Source organism: Buteo buteo, chromosome 4 (genome assembly GCF_964188355.1).
Source record: "Buteo buteo chromosome 4, bButBut1.hap1.1, whole genome shotgun sequence".
In the NCBI taxonomy this organism is placed as follows: Eukaryota; Metazoa; Chordata; class Aves; order Accipitriformes; family Accipitridae; genus Buteo; species Buteo buteo.
The window spans coordinates 61,921,621-61,938,198 of record NC_134174.1 but is presented as its reverse complement, the minus strand read 5'-3'; the positions used below and the strand labels follow the sequence as shown (position 1 = coordinate 61,938,198).

Here is a 16,578-nt window from a genome sequence, read left to right as displayed (position 1 = left end):
TGCACAACACTCCTTTATTCTGTTTTACACAGTTGAACTGTAGTATGTGTGCCAAAAAACCGCTGACCCTTTGCAGGGGTGAATTTCATGTCGCTGTGCTGTGAGATAGAACTGTAGAATCGTTTAGGTTGGAAAAGACCTTTAAGATCATTTTGTGCAACTGTTAACCTAGCACTGCCAAGTCTACCACTAAACCATGTCCCTAAGTGCCACATCTACACATCTTCTAAATACCTCCAGGGATGGTGACTCCATCACTTCCCTGGGCAGTCTGTTCCAATGCTTGATAACCCTTTTGGTGAAGAAATTTTTCCTAATATCCAATCTAAACCTCCCCTGCTGCAACTTGAGGCCATTTCTTCTTGTCCTATTGCTTGTTACTTAGGAGAAGACACTGACATCCTCCTCACTACAACCTCCTTTCAGGTAGTTGTAGAGAGCGATAAGGTCTCCCCTCAGCCTCCTTTTCTCCAGGCTAAACAGCCCCAGTTCCCTCAGCTGCTCCTCACAGGACTTGTGCTCCACGCCCTTCACCAGCTTCGCTGCCCTTCTTTGGACACGCTCCAGCACCTCTATGTCTTTCCTGCAGTGAGGGGCCCAAAACTGAACACAGTATTCGTTGTGCGGCCTCACCAGTGCCGAGTACAGGGGGACGATCACTTCCCTGCTCCTGCTGGCCACGGTGTTTCTGATGCCATTGGCCTTGGACACCCGGGCACACGGCCGGCTCATATTCAGCCGGCTGTCGACCAACACCCGCAGGTCCTTTTCCGCCGGGCAGCTTTCCGGCCACTCTTCCCCCAGCCTGTAGGGTTGCATGGGGTTGTTGTGACCCAGGTGCAGGACCCAGCACTCAGCCTTGTTGAACCTCATACAACTGGCCTCAGCCCATTGATCTAGCCTGTCCAGATCCCTCTGTAGACCCTTCGTACCCTCGAGCAGATCAACGCTCCCGCCCAACTTGGTGTCATCTGTGTAATTTGGTTGCCCTGATCCTGAATGCATGTTTATGCAGAAAATCTAACAAGCATTGGGGAGAACAAAAAGTAAGACAGACATCTGTCACGGGTTTAATTTGTAAATTCATACTGTGTTCTGATGGACTGCTTCCATTTATGTTGCCTTTTTTTTTTCTTTCTTTCCTTTTTTTTCTTTTCTTTCAACTGTGGCTGGTGTTGGTAAGGAAAATGAATTTTATTTTCCATTTCCCATTTGAAATGTTGCAATACTAATTTCTTGTAATAGTATTCTTGGGTCACAAGATTTTTTTTTCATATTCTCCTGTGAAATACATGTCCCCAGTAAACAGTTTTTGAGATTTAAAATCTTATGTAAACAGTCAAATGTAAATTAAGTACACATTGGCTTCAAAAGTGCCACTATAAAGTCAATGTAAGCATAGCAGTTGCTGGGTCAGATAAGAATATTCATCCAAGTAAGCATTGTTTAAAATAGCCTTGTTGTTAAAAACTAATGTACTTTTTTGAATGGGTTTAATTTATTCTCTGTGAGATCTCACTGTATTCTTTATGGCTATAGAGAAACAATCCTCATCTTGTCAAAGACTTACTTAACTAGATTTTGGGGTTGATTGTGGAGTCACAGACTTGAACCCGTGCATAGCCTGGCGAAATTCTTAGTGAATATGAATGCTGTTGGGTACAATCCCATATACTTGCTGTGCTGCCTCTTCAGGGCTGCATCCTTTCTTGATGTTAATAAATAAATCCTTGAGATTTGTGAGTGCATGCTGAAACTAATTAGACAAGTGATGTAAATGAACTGTTACTTTCCACTATAATCTGTCTGTTTCTAGTGCCCTGTGCAGTATAAAGGTACTACTTTTCTAGCATGGATTTTTAAACTGCAGCATAGCTAAACAAACACAACACCTTGGCACAGCACATGCAGAAACTTTTTTTTTACATTCTAAAGGCCCGTTGTTCACCTTTCTGAAGCTTTCCCTGTTTGGATGGAGATTTAGATAGGACATATGGTAGTGACATTTTACTTGGAACCTTTCCCAAAACATGTCAGTATATCACCTAATTTGCAAATGCAATACAGACTTTCCTCTTTTTAAGGGAAAAAAAAGGACAATAAAAGTACTAAACTAGTCTTGAATGTTAGCTTAAAGCAAAATTTTCAAGGAGCAATCAGTCAATTTTTTTAAAGGGTTTAACTGTAACTTTTCCCTTGTTAACAGAGTTGTAAAAATTTGATTTAAAGGTGAATTGTGTATAAAGAAGTTATTGAAAAAATCCAGATTGTAAAACATAATGTTCATCAGTGATACCTCAAATATTTTTCTGTGTATTAATCAAGATGCAAGTGTGAATTCTTCAAGCTAACAGCAAATCCCACACTGTGACTAAGAATGTACATAAACATTCTGTAATATTCAGCAGTGAATGAGCTGCTTTTGGAAAAACTAACTTTTCTACTTCATGTTAAGCAGTAAACTTTTCTATAGGCCTCCTTGAGAAGGCATCAACCCTAATTCCAGCTTTTGGCACAGTAAAGCATTTTTGACAGGTTGGCAATAATTCTGATTTGTAGCATAGATGTAACAGGAAAAAAATTGAAAAGAGAAAGTTACTGTTACTAGAGCTAGCAGAAAATAATGTTTTCTTATAAAGTTGACACCCATCATTTTGCATTCACTTCTGTTTTCCTTTTATTTAGGAGCTCAGTGACCAAGGAGGCTCAGACTTTGAAAACACTGAAGTAAGATGGGTCATTACAGTGCCTGCTATTTGGAAGCAGCCTGCAAAGCAGTTTATGAGACAAGCTGCCTACAAGGTAAGATTACAGGCTGAACATAGAATTGCCCCTTTAAAGCCCTAGTTGATAGACTAGATGATAAACTGTATTTGGGGCAATTAGCTCTGGTATAAACTGTATAAAAATGCTCTAGAAAAGAGTGAGACTAGAAACATTTAAAGAGGTGTTAAGTCTACAGAGCAGTAGCTTTAAGTCATATGCATTCACCTCTTAAATGCCTTTTTCTTTCTATTTACTTTTATATATTGGTCTCCTTCACTGCAGACTCTGATGTTTTAGTCATCTTGTACACTGTATTCCTGCTGAATTCAGTGCACATGGAACAGATGCAGTTTTGAGACCCGAGGGAAAGCTGTTTTTAACATACTGGGCACAGTTTTGTTTTGTTACTTTCTTTAGGTCATCACAGACTTTTAAAGCAAAAAAAAAAAAAAAAAAAAAAAGGAAGAGGAGGGAAAGCAAAGAGCCTCCTCGGTGGGACTTATTTTCCAGTTCCCATTTTCCCACAGTAGGAATGAAAGGACTGTGAACCGGATAGTCTGGATATAAAATTAAATTCAAATGTTATTTTCACCAGTAAGAGGCTTATCTGCATTTAACTCTTTCCCCCCAAATGCCCCCCAAATATTCCATATGCACTTTCCATATGCATGTCCTTTATTTCAAATTCAGTTTGCGTCTTTAATACACGAGATGTACACATTCTTCTTTTCATCAGGATATTCATTTTCTGTTTTGTTTTTTTTTTTATTTTTGGTCAGAGACTTGCGTAACCCATTGGCAGCAGCTCTGTGATGCACAGTTTATAAAATACCTAGTAGTTCATGAGTAATTTGCAGAGTGCTCCTGGGAAGCACCCAGATTTTTCTAACTCTGTTTCTAACTATCTCTAATGTTGAGCAACATTTTTCTTAACAGTCTTTATTGTGGGATTGCTAATGCTAGTGCCAGAAGCAAAACACTCTTAAAGTTCTGATGGAAGGACACGGTTGTAGGTAAATCTGAAACACTAGAGACCCATTCATTATCTTTGTATATTGTTGTCTGCCTGCTGTCTGTGTGCATGTGTGCTCATGTACTGGGAGCTGTGTAAGGAGCAGGGCAGGGTAAGGTAGATCTCTTGGCATTTCTCATTTGTGGCACAATGGAATGTTGTTAATTAGTGTCTGTGTCTGTGGTTGTGTCTGTGATTGTGTATTTTTATCGGCAAGCTTGATAAACAGCAAGGACTGACGGCTTTTAACTCGGGGTGTGTGATCAATTGCAGGAAAACATGAGTTTAGAGGAATAATTGATGTTTACTTGACACACGGTTGATTTTTTGTAAAGTAATGGGGATGAAGAAAGAAGTGCAGAAAACTGAGAATTCTGCTTTGCCATTCAGTCTTTCATATTCCTGTTGCTGGATCCAACACATTCGTCAAACCAGTATGTACAGATGAATCAGAAGTTGCAGCTCTTTTTTCTAGCTATTGGAACATGCAAGCATCTTGAAAATGAGAGCTTGTCATAAGAGTAATCGGGGCATCAAGTAGAGAAAAGTGTGAAAAGGGAGCAGTAGAAACTTTGTTACTGGTAACACACTGAAGTACAACCACTAGTCTAAGCTCAGAGTTAACTAGTGGGAAATGTTAATGAGCTGTAGAAATCTGTGGCAAGTGACATAGCTCTAAGAGAACAAAAATACTAATGGCTTCGGTCAGTGGTTCACAATGTAAAGACTTGCCTTTCTGGAATGGTTAAGTAGTTGTCTAGGCAAAGCTCAATATTGCATGGAATTAATAAAGTCAAGTAAGTAGTGTTGTAGGTCTGCTTCTGCACTCAACATCCATCAGCTTTTGTACAGCCTACAATCTCAGTGCATCTCTGACATGCCCTCATTTCTGTTTTGCCTTAAACAAAACATTGCTAACCTGGAACTCTTAATCTGCCCCAGGGCTCCTGTGACACCCCCTTCCAGCTGCTGTGCTGCTTTCTCATTTGAATGAGTAATCTGAGTGTTCCCTTCAGCTCACAGTTCTTCTTCTCTCTTTCCATCCAGCCTATCAAAATCCTGCTAATGCTGTCTGCATGACAGCTTTTCCTGTCTGTACATACTGCTGAGCTTTCATCAAAGCTGTAACTGATTTTGCATCTTGGTTACTGCAACATCATTTCCTTGGCTTTGGCAACTGTAATCTGGCCTGTTCTCTATCTCTTCAGAATATTGCCGCTAAAGGGTTTTGTGGCCTCTCATTTGACAGGGAATCAACCTACATTTGACTCCTTCATTTGTGTCATCTCAGACATAAGCTGCATGTCCTGGACATGAACATCTGTAATGCAAACTCATTTTCCTCCTCTGAAACCCCCGCTAAAATGCTGTTTTATTCACGCATACAAAAACTTGACTGTGATTAACCTACTGATATGTGAAAACTGCTCCTCATTGCTTCTTGCTGTTACTCTGCCTGCCCCATCTGTATTCATCTATTGTGCTTTTTGTATCCTTAACTCTTTTTATACTTGAGTCATTACCTCTTTGAAGCAGGTGTTTGTTTATTCTCATTTGTCTTGCTCTCTGGGCCCTCCCGAGGGACTAAGTCTGGTAGGCTGTAGAGCTGCATGTCTTTCAGCTTCACTTTGCTGAATCAAAATTGCTCTGTTCCTGTATAATAGTTCACAGATGCTTCTTCCTGTCCCTCATGCTTAATTTCTATGTGTCCAGAGATAGTTCTAAAGCTGTGTGACACTTGTTGGGGTCTGGTCACACTTGGAGTGAGCTCTGTGGCAAGAGCAGAGTATCATCTCTGTAAGACCCACTTTGGCTTAAGTTTCCTTTCTCAAAGCATGTCTGCTGGGATAAGTGTGCACTGCATCTGTGTTCGTTACATCCTGAATAATGACTCTCGGGATGCATTAGTCAGGTTTGCCATTGTCCCCACCAGTAAAATATAAGGCACCATAAATAGTGTTAACTTTTCTTGTTTCCGTGTCCTAGTTGTTCTGTTTAAATTTTTTTGCTTTGGTGTAGTTGTCAGAAGTGCTGCATTTACCAGTATTAGAAGGAATCCCATTCTCATGAAGAACTCGCATCGTGAGTAATAAATTCAAATTGTTGATGTATTTTCTTCTTTTGGAGACCTTGGCAGCATGGTCTGGTGGGACAACATGTAGTAGGACTCCATCCTGCTCATTTGGGTGGGACCTGCCCTAATTCTTGTCCTTGCAGAAGCAGGCAAATGCAACTACCTGCGCTGGCCCTGAGGTTTAGACCCCAACATGAAAAGATGGCTTAGGTGTGGAGGCAAGCCACTTCTAGCTCATGAACATGGCCTGGCACTTACTGCCTCATCAGAATGATGTGTTAACATGGACACAAAAGCAGGATCCCACCTCTGTGTCGTCTGAGGTCCTACTGACACAAGAAAATTCAGTGTTTTCTTAGTCTTGTATTACTGATGACAAAAAAAAAAGTGTGTCTTCTAATGGAAAGGTGAAACTCTAAAAGTATTCAAGATGATTTGTGTAGAAATCCATTGAATCTAGGTAGGCATGAATAGTTGGTTCAGTCTTAACAGCACTTTGCTGTCTTAATATATTACTATGAGCAGCACTTTTAATCCTTTACCCAAATGAAATTCAGGCACTGTAGATTGTTTATTAGAGGAACACAGCATCCAATATTCTTGGCAGAGTGTTTCTTTTTAGTAAAGGCATTTTTCCAGCTCATCTTTTAATACACATTCTTTGGGCACAGTAAGTGCAGAGCAGAATCTGCAGGCTGGAATTCCGTGAACATGCCAATAGGAATAAGGTTTTAAGGAAGAGTTTGGAGTGTGACAGGAGTATGTGAATGCAGAAGCTATAAAATAAGAAAGTAAAACATGGCACACCAAATGCACTCAAGGCAGAGCAAAGGAAAGGGAAGGATAGTGCATTTTTGTAAGCTTGCCCCAAATGTTCTGTAGGCTTACAAACATCAGTCAGCTGGTCTACTTAGAGATATCGAGAGTTCTTTTTCCTTTTAATATGAACTGTTGATTTTGAAATGGAGTTCTAGAGCTCTGAAGTAGATTTATCTTTCAATTACAAATAGCAAATAAAATCATTCACATGTTAAGCTCGTATAAATAGAGAGGCAGTCTAGGTCCAGTGAGCCTGAAATTCCAGAGGCTTTCTTTAACCAGCTCTTATGCTGAATATTTATTATGTTTTCACATCAGTTTCATCATTGAATGTGCATGATGAGAATTATTTAACACGTTGTGTTCCACGGTTACATTACATTGATCAGTACTAGCCTGCTCTGTAGAAACCTTCGGAGAAAAGTAAACACATTTGGTGAGAGAGTAATGTGATGACACATAAAATTCCTTGCTAATAAAAACGTGATGTGAAATGTGTTTGGTTTTTAAAAAGATGACTAGAGAGACTTAACCAGATCGATATCTGTGAAGCTGAGCTACGCTTAACTCCTTTCTAAGTATTATCTTTGGTACATAAAATACACACAACTGAAATTTATTTGTCTAGGCACAGTGTAACAGACTTCTGCTATGAACTACATAAAAAGGCAATGGATGTTCAGGCATAAGCAGCACTGGGAAGCTGCTGATTTCTTTGAAAGTGTACTTGTTAGTGGAGGCAGATGAAGCAGAAGTGCATTAATGCATCAACCATCCTGATTATTTGTAGCTTCTGGGGTTCTCTTGAGTCCATGCTTTCACTTTTGTGATATTAATATCTTTTTAATCATAAGGATTAAAATGTTTATTAAGAGATATGATAGGGAGGATTCTGCATCTTGTAGCTATGTTTAATTAGGAAAGGATAACTAATTGAGGAGTGAAGATTACAGAGTGGGAACTCAGCACAGTGGGAAACGTGTACTAATTGATCTTGGTTTACGCATTTTAATTACCCAGCCAGGTTCAAGCGAAAGCAGAGGTAGTTGACAAAGCCATCTGCTAATCCAGTTCTGTACATTTCTGTTTGTCCAATTCTGTGGCACAAGTTGGAATATTTGGAGGTTTTCTTTTTATTTTGCTAAGCAAGTAAAATAGGAGGTTTTTGTAGCATTCTAGGTAAGAATAGGTAGATAGAGCTGTGCCTGTCTTAGAAAGTTGTGGAACATGTTTCTCAGGATCTTGGAAATTGCCTGAAAGGGCACTGGAACCAACAGAAATAGCAAAAAATTAGAATCTTCCCTCTGCCTGGTGGAAGGACTGTGCTAGATGGGGTTTTCCAGCCAAAAGAAGAAAACGACAGTCTTAAAGGCTTTAAATTACAATCAGGAGGAGTGGGGGGAGTGATAGAAGTCCAGAAACAAATATAAATCAGTGTGGACAAGGTCTAAAACTAGCGGGTAGGATTGTCTGTAACAAGTTCATAGAAAGGACAATGAAGGAGGATAATAGATAGGTCTAAAAGGCATCTTAGATGCCAGTATTCAATTACAAAGACAGGGAAAAGAAATACAAGCTGAAAATATTAAGGCAAAATCAGAAAGCCCAAGGTACAAAATAAGATGCAACTAACAGAAAATAGCAAGCATATAGTTTTCTCGGTGAAACTGCTCTCAGTCAGGGCCACTTGTGTCTCTTTAATAAAATCAGCCTGAGCCATAAGGACCTACAGTGAGGATATTTTGAAACAAAGGGAAGGGGGAGCCTAAGACACTAGGAGAATACTTAAATAGGAAGAGAGTCAGGCTTTGCTGTTGTGGTAACTGGAGCATGCCCATGGTACAGAAACCATTTCTAGAATAATGTAACATGAAAAATTGAAAAGCTTATGTGAATTTAATGGCTTCATTTTTCTAATGCATGCTACTCATAAAATTTGCAACTAATGTCCTCCTGCACCTTGGGGGATATAATGTAATGCAGCAAAAAATTCTTGGTAATGCCACTTTGAGCTAAGCTTTCATTTACTGCACAAATGTGATCTGTGGCAACAGTCACTTGGGAGTGAGCTGCAGCAACGTCACCCTAGTGGAAGTATGGACTCAATGCCACTGTGGTCCCATTTACCATCAACCTGTCAACAAGCATAACCTCTCTTGTAGCACGTTATTGTTTGGCAGTATGCGAGTCAGCTTCAGTAATGCTAATTTGGATTTGTGGTCCTAATACCTGTGAAAATTTTGGAGGAATGAAAGGGCAGGGGCACAACAAAACAAGCAATCTGGAGATTTTGTGTAGCCTGTTGTGCAAAGAGAAAAGTTGGTGATTTCAGAGTCTTGTGTTTTTTCCTTACCTTGTAAGGCATCCAAGATTCTTCCCCTTAGAAAATTGTGTCTACATATCTGGGATTACTTCTGAGACCAAAGTGTGATAGACTAGAGGTGATGTCCTAAGTAAGGTCTGCTGCAATTATTGGTGTTCTTTTCTGTCTCACAAATATAAGAAATCCTTTTCTCTCTCATGATGACCCAGAAAGCTTGTGCCTTGCCTGTATGTAGCAAATCATCTTTCTTTCTTATCAGTGGTTCACAAAAGCTTTTTGAGGAATAGCCACAGGTAAACTGCAGAACCTTCTCCATGCATTGTAAACAGAAGTGGTTTTAATGCTGCTTCATGATCGTTAGCCAGTGTTCGTAATTCAGATATTTCCTTCCTTATGTTCCACTTTCCTTCCTCAAGGCCTGCTCGTCAGCACGTGCTACAGTACTAATTTCCAAACCACTCTGCTCAGATCTGTTCTTGGATTCATCTATCTCACTGTTATAACCTGTGAGTGTTGTTTCTCTGCAAACTACAGAGCTCTTCCCTAGAAAAGTGAAGTATAATTGGAAGAGGACATTTTTGAATTTAAGATAGCAACAGGAATAATCTTCTCATCATGCCATGAAGTAGGACTTATGTATCTCTGTTTCTGTCTGGAAAGCAGCCACTTCTAGAAATTCAGTTCCAGTGGGCATCTTCTAAAGGCAGTGGAGAACAGACACTCCTTCTGGGGGTAGGTAAGCACTCATTTTCTGTCTTAATAAGGACAGCAGAATCTTTTTACATTAGGAGACATTCGGGGCAGACCGCCATACAGTGCAAAAAGGCAACTGAATTTTCACACCACTCCTCTCAGTAGATGGCAAAAGGCAGCTGAAATATTTTGTTTCCACTGAAAGTGTTCTATGGATGCACCTCCTGGTGATGCAGGTTCCAGTACAGGGGAGAAGAGAGAAAGCAGGAGGCTTATGACAGGGATATAGGCTCTGTGACTGCATCAGAAAGCATGCAGACAGCAGCGTGTTTGGAGTTTTGGGTGCTGTCTTGTGCTGCTGGGAGATGTGGCAGCCCTTCCCATCTCTGCACAATCTGTTCAAAACAGATGTGAACCCTCAGTGAGCCAACACCGCTCCCGTGGCTGTGGCTGGTGCAGATCTGAGCCCAAACTCATGAGCCTGCTGAAGTATGTGCATGAAGAGGGGAGTTAAAGACTGAGGGGGTAGAACTGGCAGTGGTATGTGGCAGTTCCTCCTGACCCTCTTCCCAGATCCTCCCACAGGTGCAGTACACACATTTTCCTACATTTTTATCTCTGATTTCCATCTCTCACCTTTGCCAAGACAGAACAGATTATTTCCTTCCACATTAGCCCTCAGGTCTGCAGGGCCCTGTAAAACCCTGAAATCACCTCCATGGGGAGTTCAGCATGAATGGTCTTTTCCTTTGAGAAGTAAACAAATGACCAACAGTCCTTCAAAAATTAAAGATTTATTTTTTCAATGAAAGGATAACTTTAGGATAAACAGCTTGTACACATTTCTTGGTGATTTCTGACAGGTATAAAATAGTTCAAGATTGTCCCAAGGACCTTTTTCTTTGGGTCGTAGGACATGTCTGCTAGTTTTGGGGTAGGGTGACGTTCCCCTATCAGAGCTGCCACAGTACAGTTTTAAATTATAAATTTCCTCAGGTTTTTGAACTAAGACAGACCAGTTAAAGGACTTCGTCTAACTGTGAGAGGAGGGTGACATTTTGGAAGGCTTGACAGAGAGGAGCCCTTTTTGTCATCATGGTTGTTCTGCAAGAAGCCGCATTTACCTTAGCATTTGGACTAGAAGTATAATCTTAATCCTTGTAACAGTTATATAGTGAATACTGTATTCTTTCAATATTCTGCAATTCTGCTAGTGTCACATATAGGGATCTGACAATATTTCCCATTCTCTGTCCTCTCATTGCTCCTACTGCTCAGGATAACTTCATGTTTGCACGAGTAATACTTCACAGAGCTCAGAAGCCTTTGAGACTATCTGCTTCTCTTCCTTCGCTGGTTTCCATTATGCATTTTGGGAGTTTCAAAAGTTTGTATTATAGCCTACATTTAGTAAATTTTATTGTTTTATAAATTTAAAAAGGGAAATTATAATACAAAATCTAGAAGACCTCATAAGTATGGGTTTTAATAATAGAATCAAACAGTGCTTACAGTCCCAAAGAATTCCAAGGTCAGGTTGAAAATACAAAGAATAGATTATAAAAATAATGTATAAAATATAAAGTATAGAAATGCACTGGTAAAGCAATCTGTGCTCTTAGCTGAGTAACAGCAACCCCAGGAAAAATAAATTGAGGCAGTCTGACCATGCTTAGCAAAGGCGTTTATCTCAATAAGACAGCCTAGCCATCTATAACAAATCAGTTCATCTAATCAGCGACCACACAAATACAGCCGTTTTGACTGTAGCCAGTGCAACTCCACAAAATTCATTATTCAAAGTGTGCTGAAAGTAAAAGTCACAATTCATTACAGTTCTAGGTGCCTCATTTATCTTCTTGCTTTTCAGAATGGGATAATGCCAGAGTTTCTAAACAGCCATTAGGAGGGAGCAATGTTATAGGCTGTACTTTATTTCTTATTATAGGAGTAGCTTTATTGATAGGTTACTAAACAGTAATGAAATGAATTCTGCTTTGGTTCAAACCAGCTTGCTAAGTAGCATGATCAGGTATACGTATGACAGATAGCTTGATTATTCAGAGTCCAAGCATCCCCCATTCCAACAAACTTTGGCAATAGCTCCATTGTAAACCTTGGTATTGATCTGGATACTCAGAAATTGATGCATTTGCTTTAGTGGATTGTTTCACAAAGTTTGGTCTAAGTGACTTGCAAAATGTTATGTGGGGAGCTTGTAGCAGAGCTGAACGCAAAAGAATTGAGCTTCAAGTACAGGTCTGCTATTTGTATTCTCATGCTTTTAAGCACAAGACCATTTTTTCTCTACAACCAAATACAGGAAAATGAATTAATTAGGAATTGAATTTCCCTGTCTGACAAGACACTGGACTGAGGCAGATTGGGTTTTTTTGGTGCAGATTGTATTAGTGTTGTAAACTCAACTTGTGCATCCTTGATGCATTAAACTAACTGCTTTTGCTGTATTGAATCACTTTAAAAAGTGACTGATGGCTGATGTTTAAGGCTAAAGGACTGCTTAGGACTGTTGTGCTCTTTATATTTTCAGATTTTAAAAGAGTAGCTTTCAGATTAAAAAAAGTGTACTGTGACAAATGTTTCCTTTTGATCCCAAGACACTCAGATAAAAGTTCAAATTGACTGAACTCCACACGGAAACCTGTGATGCCCTGAATAACTGCAGGCTTGTTACAGCGAGTCTGGTACTGCTGTCATACTGTCAGACATGATGGGCTCCCTCCTGCTGATACAGGCAATGATTTGACATGGCATTTACAAAGACAAGGAATGAGAAAGTGTGTAGGTCTTTGGTGTTTGGGAGATTCCTACCAGCAGTTCTGGTCTTTCTCAGCGTGTAATACCTGCACCATTTTAGAATCATGGAAGCATTCATTGGAAGTGTTTGTTGGAGATCATCTAGTCTGACCTTCCATTTGAAGCAGGGTTATTGTCAACACCAGGTCAGCAGTGGCTTTGTTGAGCCAAGTTTTAAAAATCTCCAAGGACAGAGATGCCTCTCTGGGCAGCTGTTCCAGTGCTGCATCACATTCCTAATAATACCCAATTTGTAATACCTAATTTGAACTCTGCAAGCTGCAATATGTGGCTGTTGCCCCTTGCTATATCTCCTGGCAAGACTGAGAAAAGTCGTGTTCTGCTATCTTTGTAACTGCCCTTCAGATAGCTGCAGGCAGCTATTAGATTCCTCCGTGGCCACCTTTTTACCAGACTAAACGCACCAAGCTCCCTCAGTCTGCCCTTACAGAACATGTTCTCTAGCAGTCCTCCTTGAACCCTCTCCACTTTCTCCATGTCTGTCGTGAACTGAGGGGTATAAAAGTGTTCAGTTGATAGCCTTTACAGAGCTCATTCTGTAGCCGTTACTCATGGAAATTGGCAGTCATGAATACTTGTACTGAGAAATAACAAGGAAGTAAGTGCTGTAGTAGAGGGCTGTAAGTGATTCTAGTGGTTTCTTTGGAATTAACAATAATAATAATAATAATAGTTTACACAGTGATTACGTATTTTCATCTCAGCTTTTTGAAGTTGGTATCCAAGAGTTTCTTCCACCATAAAACTAAATCTAATTATAAATAAAATAGTAATCTAAGGCTCTTGCCCCTTCAACATATACATTCATGCACAAACTCTTAAATGGGGAGTAGTGTTGCTATTAACTGGAATAAATTTATATCTCATCTGGTGAAGTTCACCACACCAGGTATATGGGTGCAAGTGAGAGGTACCTTATTAACATCTATCCTGACTTCCTGCAGATTAGAGGATTTAGTCTAAAAACTCCCTTCACAGGAGTTCATAGCTTATGGGTTCTACCTTTGAAGTGTGAGCAGCAGTAAGTTCAGCCTACGTGAAGGCTGTAGGAAGGCTGTGAATTTTCTGTGGGTTAGTTACTTTGTATGAGCTTCTGGTACGGGCAAGCCCTGGGAATTCAAAAAGCACTGCAAAGCCTACGCTCTGGTGTTTTAAAAGCAAGGAAAAACAGTATAAATATGTAGTAACAGTAACTGCTTTATCATAGCAGAAGGGAAGATATCTGGGCTCTCAGAGAGGTCTCAGGATAATCCCAAAATCCTAAAGACAATTTAAAGGCCAGTTTTTACATTGGGTTTCATCCTTCTATGTCTTTCACTTTATTTAATCACTTACGCTAGTGCAAAGTGAATAAATGAAAACTATTACAGGGCTCTCTCAACTTACAGTTTTGTGCCCCCTCCTTTAAACCGATGGGTTTTCCACTTTTCACCTTTCCTAATTTATATTTCCCTTGTCTGCAAAATGAAGTTACTACTATTTTACCATAGCCTGTGATTTCATTTATGCTCTTTCAAGCAGTTTTCTCACAGAGAGATGAGCATCTTTGTCCTGTCACTTAACAGCGAAATGTTACAAATGGGGAAGCTGACACTGAAGGAATTCTGCAGCTGTGATAATTATCCACTATGTTCTCACTTGTGAAATGCAAAATACCAGTGGCACCTGATCAGAATAGGACGAAGGACAGCCTGTGCCACAAACCTAATTTTAGCTCAACAGGCAGCAATAGTGTGAAAATGTATGCATTTATGTATATCTATTATATACATGCATGTATGTATAGCAGGTGTTGTTTAAGAGAAAGCAAAAAGCTCTTGGTTCTGTAGAGCAAAAAGTGCCTCTGTGACAACTGTAGATGTTAGATCTTTGCAGGATCAACCACCACCCAAACATTGCGTTGACTGGATTTAAAAAAAAAAAAAAGAAAAAAGAAAAAAAGAAAAAGAATGATGTTAATTCTCAGTTTTCATCTAGGCTTTTAAATCCTGAGGATGAATTTTTGAAAGGAGGGGAGCACCCAGCAGCTCTTCCTCCTGCCTTTGGCAAACGCAGCCTCTGTGCTGTGGTCACTAAGAGGAATCTGGGTGCCTTTGAAAATCCGGTTTGTTTTGTGGCTGTTGAGCAATTTTAAGAATCTGTCTTTGAACCGATAAGTGGACTGAGCTAAATGGGCTGTCTGGCCTCACTCTGTTGTATTTATTCATGATACTTATTGTGCTGCAGTACTCTTCATCACTCTGAAGACTAACGGCAAAGCATCAGTGTATGTGATGGCGTAATGATTTTCAAACATTTTTTGTGAAGGCTTCTTAAGTCTCAAGGCTGAAGATCTAGCAAAACTGCATGTGCTGTGCTTTTCATGCAGCTTTGTGATGTCCACTAGCCCCACTCTCAGCCAGCCCAGCTCCCCCTTACGTGCCTCTTTGTGATTGGTAATGCTGGGAGTCTTTTTCCATGTTGCTCATCTTCTTTCCTGGCATGCTCTGCCTCTGTAATTAGATCTCAGTCGTTTATTTGTGACATCCCAGTTTGATGCCATAGAACTGGAGAAAGTGCTAGCTAGTGAAAAAGGAGGAGGATTAGAGAAGAGCTCACTTACCAGGGCACTAAGTGGATGGTGTTATCATGAATCCCTTAACACAATGAACTGATTAGTTTAAACGGTGTAAATTTCACAAGGCACTTAATTTCCAACTGTTGTTTTGTGTTGCCTTGATTCAGTCACACAATAGTTTCTTCATGCAGGCTATGCGGTGCTTAACTTGCAATCATGGCTTTCCTATTGTTACTAATTATAATAAATATCTTGGAAAATAGAAAAATGTTGATGTTAATTCACAGCTTCTGTTTTTTTGGCTGAATGATGTTGTCCTGCAGAGCTTCATTTACTAATGAAGCACATTATCTTTATGGAGCTATTTAATGGACTCCAACTTTTAAATTGTCTCTCTGGTGCCTACAAATGTGGCTTTAGTGGTAAAACAGGTTTAAAAAGTTCTTCCTACTACCCAGAAGAATGTATCATTACACTCATCTGGTCTGCAGCGTTGCTTCAGAAGTGATTAAAGTAATGCAGTTGGTGGAGGTGGCAAACTGTGAAAACAGAATGGGGGCCCAAGGCTGTGATGGAGCTGTCCCTGCAGCTTCTGCAAGTGCTATGTGTCACATGCAGAAATTGAAGCTTGCTGTTTGGCAAAGAGTAGCATTTGGCTGGGACACTGAACTGTAGTTCTGGGGTTGTGGAGTGAATTCCCACCTTATTGTGGGTTCCTGTGCAACATTAGCCAAGGCTTTTAGTCTCTGTGCCTTGTTTTTCTAACTGTCTAACGAGGGTGGTTCTTCTCTTGCACATGTTTATCTGTTTAGTTTATTTATGCTACATTTTTGTATCTGGAAATTATTAATTGTGAATGCAGTGCCTACAGCACTGATGTAGTACTGAATCAGATCTTAAATGACTACAAAATTTATCAGAGCAGTAAATTAGAATTTATCCAATCAGACCTCATTCTTAGTTTGTTTCTCTTTCTCAAAGATCAAATTTAACTGCCATGAAAGTAATATCATATATTACTCTTTACTTAGTTTACAAAATGTTTTCCTTTAGTGGTTTTCAATGCATAAAGCACAAAGGCACTAGTATATGTGTTCTACAGATAGGTAATCTGAGCTAGGAAGAAGTATAGAGTCTGCGAGGATCATCTCACTGGTTAGTACTACAATAGAAAGCGAAATTCACTTCTGAGTACAAGAACAGTTCTTATCCAGAGAAAATACGGTTTTTAAAATTTGTGAGTATATGTTGGAATAATTTACTTATTCCATTTGACCCTGCAAGTGCTGTAGGAAATGTTATTAAATGAGTAAAAAATGGGTCTCGATCAGATTATTTTCTCTAGTTCAGAGAACTGCCCTGAACTACTCCCTGGACCAAAGGGGAATCAAGGGGTCACAGTGGCCTCTGTGTTCCTCTTGCAGTGGTGAAAACCAGCACTCTGCAAGTTAATGTAAGCATTAGCACTGAAGTAGACCCAGCTGCAGTTTGCTCTG

General features: G+C 39.9%; 1 protein-coding gene across 1 annotated transcript in view; it reads left to right on the top strand.

Moving 5' to 3' along the window:
- HSPA12A (heat shock protein family A (Hsp70) member 12A) overlaps window positions 1-16,578 on the top strand; it is a 60,872-nt gene that overhangs the window by 26,308 nt on the left and 17,986 nt on the right. The window contains exon 6 of the mRNA XM_075026473.1: window positions 2,686-2,802. Coding sequence (XP_074882574.1) covers window positions 2,686-2,802 — 117 coding nt within the window. The remainder of the gene's footprint in view (window positions 1-2,685; window positions 2,803-16,578) is intronic.